The sequence below is a fragment of the Pelmatolapia mariae genome, linkage group LG7 (assembly GCF_036321145.2).
Source record: "Pelmatolapia mariae isolate MD_Pm_ZW linkage group LG7, Pm_UMD_F_2, whole genome shotgun sequence".
Lineage (NCBI taxonomy): Eukaryota > Metazoa > Chordata > Actinopteri > Cichliformes > Cichlidae > Pelmatolapia > Pelmatolapia mariae.
Genome location: NC_086233.1, coordinates 24852760 through 24869853, shown reverse-complemented (window position 1 = coordinate 24869853; position 17094 = coordinate 24852760). Strand labels below are relative to the sequence as shown.

The 17094-nt window shown below is 40.1% G+C and overlaps 1 protein-coding gene across 1 annotated transcript; it reads right to left on the bottom strand.

The window, feature by feature from the left end:
* Nucleotides 1-1041: 1041 nt before the first annotated feature.
* Nucleotides 1042-17085, bottom strand: LOC134630862 (calponin homology domain-containing protein DDB_G0272472-like). Its single transcript, XM_063478605.1, has 6 exons — nt 16620-17085; nt 6651-7078; nt 4645-6574; nt 2365-3237; nt 1935-2049; nt 1042-1823 (listed from the first exon to the last, which is right to left on the bottom strand). Exons 1-6 carry the CDS (start codon nt 16958-16960, stop codon nt 1617-1619), a joined length of 3894 nt encoding a protein of 1297 aa, XP_063334675.1. The 5' UTR covers nt 16961-17085; the 3' UTR covers nt 1042-1616.
* Between the last annotated feature and the right edge of the window lie 9 nt (nt 17086-17094).

The following is a 17094-nucleotide window of genomic DNA, read 5'->3' as shown; positions in this document are numbered from 1 at the left end:
ATCACAGCCAAGGCAAGTTTCCCATTAGTACTCATATTACTGGATTGTTTATCTCAAATGACTCCATCTGTTCATGACCAGTTCTCGAAGAAATATCCAAGAACATCATGTTTTGTACAGCATAAAAGGATATCCAAGCAAACTATCTTTAGACAAACTTTAGACTAAGCAATCTTAGGGTCATGTTGACGATATGACTAAACACGATTTTCAACCTTAGCCTCTGCATTACTAGAAATCTTCATATGATTATTGTTGTTATTTTTCCAAAAGGAGATCGAATGTTAAATCAGAGTTATCCTCAGTTTTATAAATACTGCTCTGTGACCCAACCACGTGATTCATGTACAGGTACACTGTGTTGGTACCGGGCTGGGCCCCTTTTGTCTTGAGAAATGCTTTAATTCGTAATGACACACATTCAGCAACATGCTGGAAACTTTCCTCACAGATTCTGGTCCATATTGGCATGACAGCATCACACAGTTGATGTAGATTTGTTGGCTACACATTAATGATGCAGGTCTCACATTCCACCACATCGCAAAGGTGCTCTGTTGGACTGAGGTCAGATTCCTGTTTTCATCTGACAGGAATGGCCCCCGGTGTGGTCTTCTGCTGCAGTTGCCCATCTGCTTTAAGGTTCGATATGTTGTTCATTCAGAGATGCTCTTCTGCACACCTTGGTTATAATGAGTGGTTATCTGACTTACTGTTGGCTTCCTATCAGCTTGAAGTAGTCTGGCCATTCTCCCCTGACATCACCAAAAAGCAAATGTTTTAAACAAGCTTTAGTAAATCAATGTCAAGATTAATTTTAAAATGATGAAGAAGACCATGTACACTTAAATTTCAGTACTGTGTACGGACATTAGATGAAATGCAGCCTTCAGAAAAATATTCCAGGATATAAATTAAGATTTAAAACAAAAAAACAAAAAACAAGAACAACCGTTTCATCAGGAAAGGAAAACTAATCTTTAAAACGCGCTTTAATCTGATCAGAAACTAAATAAAGTAGCAGACAGTTTTTGTATTAATTCATGGTTTTATTTTATTTTTCAAATTTATTTAAGCAGTAAAAATACTCAGTACAGTGTTCAGTGTCTTAACAGTTAATAGTGTGAGCTACTTAAAGTGCACATGGGGATTAGCAGTAAACTTTGACAGTAAGCTCTACAGAGAGAAATCAACTGGAGTTTCGCCATGAAATGCAACAAGTCTGCTATGCTGGCAGGATGACACATTTATCAAAGTTATTTCCAGAAGAAAGATGAAAGGCATGACCAAATATATACAAGATATCCTTTAAACTCTCACATGAAACAAATGTCTAAATGTATCGATCATCTAAAAACTACAGCGTCTTTCCAAACTGAATCCTTTAGCTGAGAGAGCTAAATATTTAAAGGATTTTCTTTCCCTCAAATCATTAATTTTATTGGGTGATGAAATATTTGAAATCTAAAGTGTTCCTCCATACTTTACAGCAAAAGTATTCCAGTTGCATAAACGTAACCAATACATCTATAAAGTGATATTTCTAATGTGGACGAGCTGTGAATAAACAGGTCTGATTAAGTGCAGCAAGAATACAGTGACGCCTGCAAAGCTACCTAAGCAGCTTTCTTCATAGCGGTCAAGGACATGAGGATACTTGGCTTCTCTTCTATGACTCGCACAAGTAAATTATCAATGTACTGCTCCAGCTCCGATATCTTATCATCTCTCTCCGAGAGCTGGTTCTCCTGTTTCAAGATCAGAGAGATCAGTTCCTCCCGGGTCAGCTGGGAGTAAGGCCGTTTCATCCCACCGTCATCCACCTGTGGAGCGACAAAGCATGCTTTAAAAGTGGCAGGATATAAGAAACTTAAATTCCATCGGCCTATTTCTTGTTGAAAATCTTAAAAAGAGGGAGAGTTAGAAACAAATACCATTGTTTTGTCCTGAAGTCCACTGGGGATTCCTGTGGATTTGTTTTCATTTTCCCCTTGAACAACTGAGGCACCCTGCTGCTCGAGAGGATTAAGAGGTCTTACCGGCTGAAGCCTGAAATGATGAAAACAAAGCATAAAAGACAGATGTAAGCACCTGTTGAATGGGAGTAAAGGAAACCGTATAACCAAGTACACTGCACAGTAATCCATTCAACAATTAAACTGAACATAATACCCAATAATAAAACTCAGTTCACCCATATCAAGCTTACTATACTGTACAGAATACATTTAACATTTGTATAAGTGAAAGCTAATAAGATTGAATGTTGCAAATTACACAAATGAAACGTGCGTACAGATAAAAATATAAATATAGTAACATTTGACCTATAAAAGTTATTCTTTAGCAACCAAACCATCTCACCTGCGTGAAGGTGTAGGGGCCCCGTCTTTCTTCACACCTGTCTCCACTATATTCTGGACTTTAAGGGACTGGGACTCTTGGAGTGGACTCACTGGGACATACCCAGGACTTGTGGACTCATAATATGGGTCGCATGCTTGGAGTGCATCGTTATCGGGCGCAGCTGCACTTCGATCACCTGTAGCATGGCTTCTTTCCGTGCCCGGGTTCGTTAAAGTGTTCGAGCTGATGTCATTCTTTGCAGGAGGTGGGGGAGCGTGGGCCATCTTTGAGGATTTGATTTTTGGTTGAGAGGCAGCATCTTTATCTCCACTTTGTGACACAGCTGGAGGCCAGTGTATTGAACCAGTATTACTAGAGGATGCTGTGTCATCTTGAGCTGTGAGCTCACTTTCATCTTCATCATCCTCAAAAGGATTTAAGCCACAAACAACTTTAACTTGTTTGGTCTCTGCGCCGTCTAGATTAGAGCTCGTTTTTGGTTCTGATGACTGCTTTTCTCCCACAGGAGGCGGTACGGACGGCGCAGGACGTTTGCTGTGTTTGGCTTCGTTTGTTGTTCCATTAGCGTTATTGCTTTGCGTCAGGCTCTGGGAGTTCTTTGAATCTGTGGGAGACCTACACAGCGGAGCGATCATTTGCACCGAGCGCTGTGGGGGAACACTGACAGTTTTGACATCTTTGTCTTTGCTTTGCTTGTTAATTTGTGCCAGATGTCGTGCCGGCACATCCTGCTCCCTGTGAGGTTGCTTGCCAGCTTGACTCCTTACTGGCGGCTGAGGAGCTGGTCGCTTCTCTCGTTGAATACTAATCAGGTCCTTTTCATCCACGGAACCGGTCTTACTTCTCACCGATGACACGGCAGAGTGACACCTGGAAATGAGACAGACTATATAACATTTGGGCATACGTCAGCATTTAATTACAGGAATTCAACTGAGGGTGGGTGGGCGTGGGGGGCTAAACACACTAATGATGCAAGTAATATAGACTGATACAATAGGACTTTATTTTTCACAATATTAAAGATACCTTGTCCCAAATTCTCTTGCAATGTTATAGGACAACCAAAAGAAGGTGAAAAGGTAACATAAGATATTGAGATACTACTATAAAAGGAAATGTATTTTAATGTGCTGAGCACATCTGAAGTTTCTTTCCATCTACTTCTTCTGTCAAACTGACTTCTTCACAAAGTTTCTAGTATTTTTCACTTCACATAATGAGGTAAAACTATGCAGTGAGCTCAATCTTTCAGCCAAGTCTGCAAAATTATATAAACTGTAACGCACACATAGCTGTGCAACAGTCACATGTGTCACTTATGTTCCCATTAAATAGAGAAGTACTGAGAAGAAGAACTGCTGCTGACCTGTGACGGAGCAAAAGCACATAAGGTAACTTCAGATAACACATTCCCTGCATGTACATCATCGTCATGTTATTTTTAATCAACCATTATAATTCAGCTTCACTACCTCCTTTTCTCTTCTGCTCCTGATGCTGTCCTGTTCTGCTTTTAAGCCTGGTCAACCGTGCACATTATGTAATGCTTAATGTCAGGCGGTCTAACACTTTAGTTGAGGAAAGGTCTACAGAAGTTCAATGTGACTACCTTGGGGTGATCACCAAGCCTTTTAAGCGTTACCAGCACAGGGCAGTTTCTCTTAAAAGAAAAAGGATTTTAACGTCTGAATTAATTTGCACAAACTTTTGTTTTGTGGAAGTGTTAATATTCCCCGAGGACACTACAAAGATTTTAATTTTCCTTTGACATTTCCTCCAGCCTTGCCTGAAACCTGTGGTTCTAATTTGTTTTTTAACAGCTTTGGAAGGACTTTAATGCACCACTTTGAAAAGGAAAAAATAAATAAATAAATGAATTGTAAAGAGTGACCTGAATCACTCAAATCAGGTTTGATTCACCAACTTTTTACATTCGTGACCAGAAAAACAAACAAACAAAAATAATTCCATTGTCTTTATCCACAATTGTACTTGGTACTGAGTGCTATGGAGAAAATGCTAAAATGCTAAACAAAGACTGAGAACCTTAAAATTACATCCACCTTGAGCTGTTGTCTGGTTGTTTTAAAATTACATTAACAAAATTGTTTAAATGCACTGTAAATAAACTCCCTCTGTAAAGTCAGGTTCTCAAGAGTTAAGGAGGTTGTATGTATATATGTATGAATGAATTCAAGTATTTCAAGGTAAGGCTATTAAATCACACTTTTACTGCAGTGCTTGTGATTGACGTAGCGTATAGCTTTAACTAACCGTTGCTGAACCGTTGGCTCTTCTGCTGTGCTGCTGTCGAGGGACTCGGGAATCTCCTCAAAGGGGTTGGAAGAGAAGGTTTCATCAAAAGGATTAGTGGAAGTGACTGCAGGACTGCTCACTTTGGGTTTCTTCCCTGCAGCCCTAACTTCATCTGTTGTTTTGTTTCCCCTCTTCTCTTGCTCTTCTGCATTCCTCAACTTCTCCAGCTTCCTTGCCTCCTCTTCCTTCTTCTCTCTCCTAATCCTCTCCTCTTCCTCAATCCTCCACTTTTCTTGTTCCTGCAGTCTTCTCTCTTCCTCCAGCCTCTCCATTTCTTCCTTTTCCTTTCTAGCCATCTCTTCTTCTTCCTCTTTTCTCCTCTTCATCTCTTCCTCCATCTTAACCCTTTCCTCTTCTTCCCTTCTAATTCTTTCCTCTTCCTCAAGTCTTCTTTGTTCTTCTTGTTGCATTTTTTCCTCTAACAGTCTTTCATATTCTTCTCTTTGCTTCCTAGCCCTCTCCTCATCCTCCTGTCTCTTCTCCTCCTCTTTCCTAAGTCTTTCCTCTTCAGCTCTTTGATTTTCTTGTTCTTCTAGTCTCCTTTTTTCCTCTTCTTCCATCCTGATCCTTTCTTGCTGTCTAATTTTCTCCTCTGCCTCAATCCGTTTCCTCTCCTCCTCTAATCTCTCATGTTCTTCCCTTTCTTTCTTAGCCCGTTCCTCCTCTTCTTGCCTTTTCTTCTCTTCCTCTTTCCTAACCCTCTCTTCTTCCTCCCTCTGCTTCCTTTCCTGCTCCAACTGTATCCTTTTTTTCTCTTGCTCTTCTTCTAGTTTTCTCAGCAGCTCCTCCTCCTCTTTTCGTCTCCTCTCTTCCTCCTTCTCCTCGTTTTCCTTTCTAATCCTCTCTTCTTCCTCAGCTATTTTTGCCTCTTCTAGCCTTCTCCTCTCTTCTTGTGCCCTCTTCTCTTCCTCAAGTCTCTTTTCCTCTGCCAGTTTTTGCTCTTCTTGCCTTCTCTTTTCCTCCATCTTAACCCTCTCCTCTTCTAGTCTCTTCTTCTCTTCCTCAGTTCTAATCCTTTCCTCTTCATCTCTTTGCCTTCTTCTTTCCTCCTCAAGTTTCCTTCTCTCTACTTCCTTCAATCTCTTTTCCTCAGCTATTTTTGCCTCTTCTTCTTGCCTTCTCCTCTCTTCCTGTGCCCTCATCTCTTCCTCAAGTCTCTTTTCCTCTGCCAGTTTTTGCTCTTCTTGCCTTCTCTCTTCCATCTTAACCCTTTCCTCTTCTTCTAACCTCTTCTTCTCTGCCTCAATTCTAATCCTTTCCTCTTCGTCTCTTTTCTTCTTTTCTTCCTCCTCCATTTTCCTTCTCTCTAGAACTTGCATTCTCTTTTCCTCTGCCAATCTTTCACGCTCTTCTTCCATCCTAACCCTTTCCTCTTGCTCTTGTCTTCTCTTTTCTTCCTCACTTCTAATCTTTTCCTCTTCTTTACTCCTTGTCTCCTCTTCCTCTTGTTTTTCTCTGTCCTCAGCTAAACTTTCAAGCCTCTCTTGTTGCCTCTTAACCTTCTCTTCTTTCCTCTCCTCCTCTATTATAGTCCTTTTTGATTCACTCACATTCGCTTTAATGTTTTCAACTTCAGGAGTGTCTTCCTCCTCCTCCTCCTCCTCCTCCTCCTCTTCCCAAGGTGAACACTGCCTCGCTGCCTTTTCTTGCTCAGGTGGTGGAGAGTTTTCAGGGACATCCTCCATTGATCCATGACCTGAACTGGCCAGACTGAAGTTTGAGCTGATGCGAGAAGTCCGAGGTGGCGGCTCCTCACAGTATACGTGACTGCCATTGATGCATAAATTACTCTGTTCTACAGAAACCTGTTTTTCACGACCAGATGAGGAATCCTTGCTGCCTGAGCTGCCTGAGCGTTTATGTATCATGAACTTGAATTTCTTTTTACCTGAAAAGAAGATGAGAGAGTTAACACAACATAATGAAAGAGGAAAGCATTAATGGTGAAAAAGTACATTCCTGACCCTCTGAGGAATCGACATTCAGACCAGATGATTGACTGCCGGTGAGCGTGGAGTTCTTCCCAGGCAGAACAGACATAGACTGAGACATGCTCTTCTGCAAGTTGGACTTTGGAGAAAACAAAGACTTAATCTTGTGTTTCTTATGTTTTCCATCCTTGCCCGTCGCCGCTTCACCATCCCCGTTGCCCTCCTCCTCGCTGTCCGTCAGGACCTGACTGAAGGACGGCGCCACGCTGGTCACAGAATCTGACTCCTTTTTCTTGCCACGAACTTTGTCCTTGAACTTGCCCAGACGAGACCGAGATTTGCCAGCAGCAGAAAGGTCGAACATGCTGGCAGTCATGTTGTTTCTCATGAACTGGATATCCAGAAGCACCTCTCCTCTGTCTTTGTCTGGCTTACCAGTCTTATCAAGAAGTTTAAACCATCTGTTGAAGAGACGCAAATTATTAGACTTTTGTACTTATTTACACATCCACTGTAAAAAAGTGCAAATCAAATTTCTAGAAATATGTGGTCGTTTTAGAGGTGTTTTTATCCCGACTAAACCAGAAGTGGGGTGCAATCACAAAATCAAGCTACTTGTGACCAAAATCTATCACTCAATCTATAAGTCAAGTGAGGCCTGTCTGAAGGTCTAAACTGAATGTCTCTGTAAGTCCTGCTCATTTTTCCTCTTTGCAGAAATCATGACCCATCTCACTGCAAATGGAAAGTGGCAGCGTGAATGTTTTTGGAAAGTCTGTGATGATCTAAGCTCAACCAGCAAACTGACCATAAAGGAAAGTCTTAAAAATATAAATTCTGTCAAGTCTACAGCAGCCCTGCAGAATTTATGAAAGCTTGTACTGTGTGTACCCTCAGCAGTTGACAACCTTTATTAAATCCTGTTCCCTTGTTGCTTGTCTCACATGATCAAATCTTCAGAGCATGGTAGGTGTACGGTGCTGATGTTCACTGTCAAAATGTTTTATGCCAGTTTTCCTAAATAATGCATCTAACTCTGCAGGGAGTTAACAAGCCAACTGCCCCTTTGAAAGAGAAAGCTTTCATCCGAGATTTAGTCGGATTCTTGCGAAACTTAGCCTGCCAGGTTCAAGGGAATTTATTCTGTTATTACCCCCCCCCTCTTCATCCTTTAAATATACAACACATGCACACCAAAGAGAAACCACCACATTTTGATACAGCTGGATAATAACAACACACCAAGATGACAATAAAGTAACCAATTATAAATGCTGGTTACGCCCTAAAAATTCATTCATCTCATGTTTAAAATGTAGAAAAATCCTAAACAGCCATCCTAAAAGTGCCAAGCAAGACCAGACAGGGCCAACTTTCCAGCGTTTCTGCACCTTTGCCATCCAGTACTGACGGAAGGGTCTCAGAATAGGCAGAAGAAATCTAACACAATAGGAAAAAGGGGGAAAAAAAAAAAAAAAGTCAGTCAGCATAAAAAGTGCCCATCAGGCAAAAATCTGAGGTCAGCTCACCACTGAGCAAACAAGTCCCACTGAAGTCTGGATTCCTAGGGAAATGAGGAAATGAGGACGAGGCCATGCATTTGTTGTTGCTGCAGGCTTCCGTCTCTTTCTCTGCATTACACATTATTGTCCAAATATGCTTTGTGCATGCACGCGTTTGTGTGCCATAAATAGACTTTTCCCTCCAACTTCAGCCCTGACAAAACACAGCCCTTTGTAATTCCACTTATATGTGCTAAAAGAACTGAATACAGTTACTTTCTTTGGATGATCCAGAGTTAGATATGGTGAGATTTCAATCATCCTAGGAATGCTTCAGATGTCATGCAAACAAATTAAAAAGCCGGGGAAAACGCCTTTTCCTGGAAGTTGCGAAATGGCTTACTGCTGTCAACGTTCCACTGCCTCCTACTTGCTGATGAGTAATGGGATGTGATTTGCAGATTTCAGGCCTTGACATAACTGTGTCATGTGTGGCTTCTTCACGCTTGCCTGATAAATGCCATTCAAAAGAACGCTGCTAGATGGGATGGGGACACATCTACAAGTGATATAAAGTTATGAAAAATAATATTTCATTCAATACAACTAAAAAAACCAAACCAAAAAAAAAACAAAAAAACACAGCAATTCCACTTTTTTCAGTCGTATCATTGCCAGAATAACTTGACTGTCTGACCCCTCTAGTTCATCATCTACATGCAATATAGTACAAGAAGGTTAATTGTTGGATTAAAACTGATTAATTATTTATTCTTAATTTTATGAATTTAAAATGCACACACAGCAGTCAATCAGCAATTTAATGCAAACATGGTCAGACTGAACTGCTGAAGTACAAAGACGAAATATGATGAGTGAATTTGAATGTTACATATCTTTAGTTTCTGTTGCCATTATACTTCAGAAATTGCTAGTATACTGGTAACTGCCCAAACAACCATCTCTAGGGTTTACAGAAGACGATCCAAAAAAAAGAAAATATCCAGTGGTCAGCAGTTCTCTGAGTGCAAAAACACCTTTTTAGTCAGAGGAGGGGGCAGAACGCAGCAAAAGTAACACAAATGACTGTTAAAACCATGGAGGCATGCAGAAGAGCATCTCTGACTGTGTCAAACCTTGAAGCAGATGGGCTACGGCAGAAGAAAACCACACCAGGCTCCACTTCTGTCAGTCAAGAACAGAAAACTGAAGGTACATTTTCTAATGTCTGACCAAAATTAAACAATAGTCATTATTCTCCTTCAACAGTTTCATATTTAGATGATCAGAGTTTGCACAACCAACATGAGAGCATGGATCCATCATTCTTCGTACACATCCAGCAAAATCTCTGAGAAATGTTTGTTGAATCTATGCTACAAAGAATTAAGTCCATTCTGATGGCAAAGAGGGGTCTCACCCAGTACTAGCAAGGTGACACTGAGGTGTCCAGTGACAGCACAGACTAATGACAATGGCCCATTTGTAGTCTCTAAGGAGCTCATCATTTGCACTTCAAACCTCTCGGGCCCTACTCAATAGATGAAGAGCATTCTTCCAAAAGATATCTAATTGGCGTTTCTGGTGATGGTGTTAAAGTCTGCTGTCTAGCATGTGGATCAGCAGTCAGTTACATGGTTTTCATACTCATAAAACCCTTCAGTAACCAAGGCCTTCTGGATAGCTACAGCCTCGCCCTTGGAGAAACCACTCCACTCAGGATTAAAATATTCAGAATATGCAGCATTAAACTCACCAGAACCCCTCACTGTAAGTTGACAATTTGTCAAACCTCTTTATACCAAATGTAAAATGTTTATAAATAAATTCAATGTACACAATAACAGCCGTATATATGTATAACATACTTAGACGAAAACACATGCAGATGAGTACTTTGACAGAGTACAGTACAAAATAGTACTGCATTGCAACACAGATGCATCCCACATGAACAAGAAAAAGAAAAAAAAGAAAAAAAAAGAAAGAGCAGAAGTAGTAAGTCACTTCAGTTAAATGAGAAGGGAAGTTGCAAAAATGTTTGGGCGTTAGCTGGCTGAATGTAGTAAGTACTGTGCAGGAGTTACAGCTGCTTTGATGGCTTTTATACAATACATCCTGGGTGATGATGAGGCCATTTGACTAATCTCACACCTCTGTAAGTAGCAGAAAGATTGCAGCTCTGCTGGACAGGCAGAGCCAGGGGAGGATAATGCATGACTCAACATTTTGTAAAGCTATTTTACTTTGTGTACACACACGCACACATGCACACACACTTCCTTGTGAACTACTGATAAGACAATGCCCTGTCTTCTTATCACAGAACCCAGCTGTGAGTGGGAGAAGAGCTGAGTGAGTTAAACAGCTCAACAGTGATAATGTTCAAGGCTTATTGGTATCCACGAGTCAGAGAAACAAAATGAAGGCCAGTGCAAAGAAGAGAAACTCACTTTCCCATTGTTTTGCCAAAACAGAGACTGAAATTGGTGCCTTTTAAAACTGAAAATCTGTATAACATATGCTAGATCACACAGTGACTTGAAAAAGGCAATGAAGCTATATAAGAAGTCAGAAATGATGAACAGAAGTTATACTTGAGCTCTGTCCTCACTAGATTAGCTCTTTACACCATTTCATGACAAGTGTATAATTATTTCTTTAATCATGTTTCACATCTTAAAGTCTTCATAATATTTTGCTCTCAGACTGCTGGCTTACTTGTGGTTCCTGGAGTTTCTACAAGTTTAATGGGAATCAGAGCCTTCAGCTATCAGGCCTCTCTACTATGGAACTAGATCCCAGTTAGACTTTAGGAGACACACAGTCTCCACTTTTAAGATTAGGCTTAAGACCTTTTTTTGATATAGCTGATAGTCAGGTGTGTATAAGCTGACCCTGAGCCATCATTTAGTTATAGTGCTATAGGCTCAAATGGCTCAGGGACTTCCCCTTTATACACTGAGCAGTTCACACAGTTTGTATTTCCACCACTTCCCATCACCCTCCAACCAGTCGCATCAGATGTTTGTCCCTCCCCGACCTGGTGCTATATTAATAAAACTGAATTAAATTAAAGGTGCTATCAAGCAGCCAACTTAACGCTTCTCACCAACTTGGCTGTTGTAATGCCCTTGTACAACTCCATGTGTAAAACTGGGTTGTATAAAAATGTTTAGTCTTTGTCATGCAAATACCCCATATATTTGTGTAACTGTAGCACAAAGAAGACACTGCACAAATTGAAACTCCTTTTTAATAGGTTTTTAAAAATGTTGGCAACCAAAGACACTCTCCCAAACCCAATGTTTAAAAATAGTTAATGGTGGACAAAAACCCACACCAACAAACAAACAAACCTAGATGACTTAGCATGATTGTGCATAAAAAGCACATCCCAGAGAGCCTCTTTCAGAAGTAAAATAAATAAAAGTATGAATAACATTTAGAAATTTACAATGGAAAAGAAATTTGGAATCTAGTAACCCCCCCCCCAAAAAAAAAAAAACAACAAACAAACAAACAAAAAAAACAAAAACAAAAAAAAAAAAAAACGGGGGGGGGAAGCTAAATCGGTATTGAACTGTCCTGATCTCCAGGCCCTCAGGTGGCACCAGCATTAAAAACAGACTATGCTCTGTAGTGGAAATCAATGAAAGCCATTGAAGAACACTGTTGGTCCTCAAATTCAAGTCATAACCCTACAAAAGGGCAGGAGAGGGAAGAAAAAAAAAAACCAAAAGATTGAGCAACAGTGCTTTTCTTCCAAGTCTTTTTAAGACTGATTGAGGCAAAGAGGAAAACAGTCCTGTGGACTGGCAAGCAAAACATTCAAAATTATTTTAAAAATTGGTTCTTCCTGTAGGCTACACTCTGAAAAAAAAGACTATGAGGAAATATCTGGCTGGTTATTGACACTTATTATTAGTTGAAAAGTGAGAATACACTGCATCTAAGAGGAAATGCATTTCCTCTTAGATATTCCACAATCAACTGTAGGTTGTAATACTGCAAAATGGAAGTGTTTAGGAACCACAGCACTTGGCCACAAAAAGGCACACCACATAAAATGTTACAGAGCAGGTCGCCAAATGCAAATAGTGCATAAAAGTCCAAAACACTCTGATGATTGAATAAGTGCAGGTTAGAACCTCCTCTGGTATTAACATCAGCATAAACACTGTGTGCCAAGAGCTTCATGGCATGGGTTTCCATGGCCAAGTAGCTCCTGTAGGTATAATGTATAGATGGTGTAATATGTGTGTCCATACAGTTTATATTTAGCATATTGGACCATATTGTGTATGTTTCGGAGCAACATGCTGGTCCACCCAGGTCATGCTTTTTAAAGGGAAAGCCTGGCATACAGGACTGTGCAACCCCTCATCTCTTTACATTTTCCTTGGAAAACAGGAAAGGGTGAAGTTATTTACTGAAACATGGGCAAACATACATGGAAAACAGGATATGAGGTAAAATCATTTAAATGAGCTTGAAAGTCAGTATTTGGCATGGCCACCTTTATTTTTTTCAACACAGGATAAACTCCGTGACAAGCTTTCTTGTAATTTCTTTAAGTAGTCTTCAGGAATAGTTCTCCGGGCTTCCTGAAGGACATTTAAAGCTTCTTTGGATGTTGGCTGCCTTTTGCTCTGTTCTCTGTCAAGATGATCCCCACACCCTCCTCCTCCTGTCCCCCTCTCCCTCCCCAGTTTCTTAAAAACATGACTTTCAGATACTGTTCATCTGCTGCAGATAGTTATGCTAGTTAGGCTGAAATTTAGCAAAAGAAGAGAAATTGCTCAGATCTGGACTGAAGTGAAAGTGATTGAAAAAGCAGCCACTGTCCACAGAAAACCTTTGAAATGGAAAACGATCGCACAGGACCACATTCAGATATTACAAGAAACTTTGGCTCCTTGGAAGCAAAACATAAAGAAATGAGGGGTGGTTCAAAACTTTTGCACATTACTACATTTCAGCAAGAAACTGCCAATTCAAATCATCCAGGTATTAAACATTACGGTTCATAGCAAACAAGCCTGGATGCCAACTGGCCCGCCTGCAGTCCAGACTTGTTGCCAACTGAAAATATGTGGGACATTATGGAACAAAAATGTGACAGAGGAGCTCGAAAAATGCTGAACAGAAGTCCTACATCAAGCCTGAAAGGCTTTTCTGCATAAATAAATATATATTAGTGTCCTCAGTCTTCAAATACCCAATACTGCCAAAAGAAGAGATGATGTAACGCAGAAGTAAACATGCCCCTACCTGACTTGGAACTTGCTAGCTTCAAATTAAAAATAATGAAGACATGTCTAAGTTTCAACATTTGCTGTGTGCTCTTTGTACTACTTTCAGTAAACTAAATGATTTCAGTGATTTGAAAATAATTTAAATAATTTAACTTTGCAGATTTTCCCCAACTTTTCTGGAGACAGGGTTGCAGCCCATAAATGCTCCATAACAAAACTCATGAGTCTGTTTATACAGTGAGTGGGTTTTTATTTTAATGTGCATGCAATTAAAAGTGTCGTTTTATTGGTGTGACAGACATTTTTTAATAAGTGAAATTAAAAAAAGAAAATGTCCGTGACAGCTGGGAAAACCATACTACGGGAAGACCACAAGCACACCAGAGCAGCTACCACTGCACCGCATAGTGGGATTGTTTTTTTTGTTTTTTTTAAATAATCACAGTTTTGTTTGCTAAAAATGGAAGATTTCCTTGTTAATTATTAACAAACAAACACAGCCGCACAAACTATAGTTCCTCATAATAAAATACCAATGTCTATTGAAAGCAACAAGCAAAAAAAGTGCTAAACATGGTCGAATTCTTGATTTCCAGAGTTCACAAACACATCTTGCACATTTAACAGTAGCACTGTTGTGCTAGCAGCATGACACATGATAATGCTTGGTACTACCACAGTGGTCTTACTCAGACAAACTGACCTTGCATGACCATTGCTGTTGCCATCACTGTTTGTTTTTCCTTGATAAGGCGTTCAGAAATGTAAGGCAGCAGCCAGAATGAAACCTCAGAGGCAACGTGCATTCGCAGAGCTCACATAAAAATCAACAGAGATCAAACTTAGTGTTTACACAGCACCAGCTTCTGACTTCACACATAATAAAAATATTGCAGAAATGCAGATTTCTGCAGTTTTGTTTGAGGAAAACTTAAATATTAAATCAGCCATGATCAGAAAGTGCAACCTGCAGGTAGGTGGAGTTCAAATTAGCATACTCGAGCATCCTCTTTCCAGAGCATAATAGAGCTGGGCACCAGCCAAACAGGCAGAGCGGTATGAAAAATTAATTGTGACCAAATGCCTTTCAGTCACAGCTCATTTCAGTCAAAAAACACAATGCCAGAGTATGGCTAGACCTCTTTGCTTCTTCATGGTGGAGGAAATATGAAAAGTAATGAATCACAACATCAAATCCAGCCTTCTTGTTGATGCAGTTATCCAAAGACCTTTCACAAAGCAGAACAAAAAAAAAAAAACCCAAATAAAACAAAACAACAACAAGAAAACCTTTCAACAGGTAGGAGAACAAGGAAGTGTGTGTGTTTGTGAGTTAAGATTAACAGGCCGGATTGTTGTGTGCTTTTGTATAATACCAGCTACACATCGGGGGGAATAAATCACTCAGGAACAGCTTACAAAGAAAATGTTTTCTGTTCTTACAAAGATACAGATGTCTCACTGTGGACCTGGACAGATTTGTCTTGGATAATAAATAAAATTTAACTTCAGCACTAATACACTTAACCTTGACACAGTAAAGAGTATTTTCTGCTTAAAGGAGCAGATATAAAAGTACCAGCAAGGCCAGTAAAACATGTTCACTTACATTATTACTGCACACTTAGAGATGGGTGTGGATGTTTTCACATAGTAAAAATAATTGAATTAGTTAATTATATTTAGCAGTTTTGTTAAATTAAACATTTAAGTTTTTAGTTTTCCTGTCTGAAAATTGAACAGAAGCTTGGGTTTTCTTGATGTAATTTCCCTCTTGTTGACACCTTCAGTCAATGAAAGTAAATCTTCTAGCTCACTTCATTTGCCTGGGTAAATAATGCTGCTTGGCATTCTTAAAGGCTGCTTTAGTGGGAACAAATCCCTTAAGCTCCACTGGAGCAAGTAGGCGGCACTCTTAAGTCGAACCCACCAGAGCAGGTCTGGGCACTGATGCATAAACAGTGCACAGCGTGCATCCTCCAATAGCTCACATCACAACAACTTTAAGGAAAAAAAAAAGTCCAAATATAACAGATAAATATTGGAGTCATGCCCAGTGAGGCTTGCAAACGCATATAAAAACACTCATAGGGCAACCATTAGCCACAGTTTTCGCAAATTATACCGCGTTTATTGATTCTGACCATACTGGTTATTTAATGGGGGATTATGAAGATCGAGAAACTACAGCATGACTGACAGAAGGAGCTATCGAGGGTTCCCTCCCCTCGTGTCACAGATGAAAATCAGAGGTGCTTATTATTCACTTTGCCTCCCGTAATATCCCCATTTACATGCAAGGAGAAACCAACAAATCCTCATTTGATTTCTTTTGACGTGTCCATCTTTAGAGAGGTCAAGGAGGCTGGCTGCATAGCAAGAGTGATTGATCAGAGAAACTCCAAGGGGACGGTTTTGCAGGTTTAATGTGATCTGGTATTTGTCAAAAAGGGATTGCCCATATTTAAAATGCTATAAATAATTTTTGGCCTATAATATGTCACATGTCATATGAATCCCTCATGAATTATATCAAGTCATCTTGAGTCACAAACAACATTCCTATCACAAGGTAGAAGCCCCAATCTGTTTTTGGCAAAGTGACTTCTATATATCCTTTAGTTATCCATTTAAAAAGTCTTTTTAAGAGTAATCAGGCCAAGAAGATAGCAGAAATTGCAACAAATATAACAATAGGTCTCTAAAGATATTTTAGATGGCCAGAAAGAACTGCAATGGTTATGATGTGCAATAACACAGAGTCATAAAGATACTTTTAAAATAACCCCTTGGTAAATACTGTTCACTAAAGTCTATTTACCAATATAATTAAAGACATTACACATAAAAAAAAAAACCCCAAAACAAAACAAAAAAAGCAAAAACGTGGAAACAGTGGAAATCAGTTTTTGGCAGACGGTCACTCTTTGACACAACATCGATAAAGGTTTAAAGACAGTTATAGCCGAATAATTAAGTGAAATCATTTTAGAGGGGAAAAAAGTTTGCAGCTTGAGAAACGCCCCCACCCATTTTAATAAATGTTGTTATCATCGGCAACTGCATGACAGAGTTGTATGAAATCATCGATAATTATAGTTCTGTTTCCCCCCTGCTACAGTGGAATGAGTCACTCTGTGTAGTTTTGTTTTATTTTTAGTACTGGGACTACATTTTGAAAACTTTTTTCCTTTTAAATACGTCAGAAAACACCGACTTCAGGGCTGTACTCGAGCACTTACTCGGTTTTGTTGCGTGTTTTGTCCTCACTGAGCTGTGACAGATTAATGACCGCCTGTCCCAGCAGTTTGTCCGGGCCCACCAGAGCCCGGTGAAGGACGTGGACGTGCAGCGTGCTGCCTCCTCCTCCCTGGTTCAGCTGCGGGAGGTCGAAAGAGGCCTCCTCCTTCCACACCGGAGCCACGCATTTCTCCACCACTGAAGTCTGGTACTTCTCTTTGCCCACTTGTATGACCGCGTACGCATCGTTGGTGCCACTTTTCCCCTTTATCCTAAGGCTCCTGGCTTGGAGTACCGTTACCTGGACGCTTGTGGGACACCACTGCTGATCCGTCAAGGACATGCTGACACAGCTCAGAGTCGTTAAAAATTTAATCCTCCAAAACAAAACACAGTGGTGGCTACCATCGGCTCACCAAGAAACCGCACAGAAGCGAGGGAAAGTTTTTTTTTCCTCCTGAGGCTCGCTGAACTTCA

Bases quoted from the DNA above. Each gene is read 5' to 3' on its own strand.
- LOC134630862 (XM_063478605.1), bottom strand. From the start codon at position 16,960: ATGTCCTTGACGGATCAGCAGTGGTGTCCCACAAGCGTCCAGGTAACG. The intron at 6,575-6,650 runs GTCAGGAATGTA...TCTTCTTTTCAG, and splicing joins GAATGTCGATTCCTCAGAGG to GTAAAAAGAAATTCAAGTTC. The intron at 1,824-1,934 runs GTATTTGTTTCT...GTCGCTCCACAG, and splicing joins GACTTCAGGACAAAACAATG to GTGGATGACGGTGGGATGAA.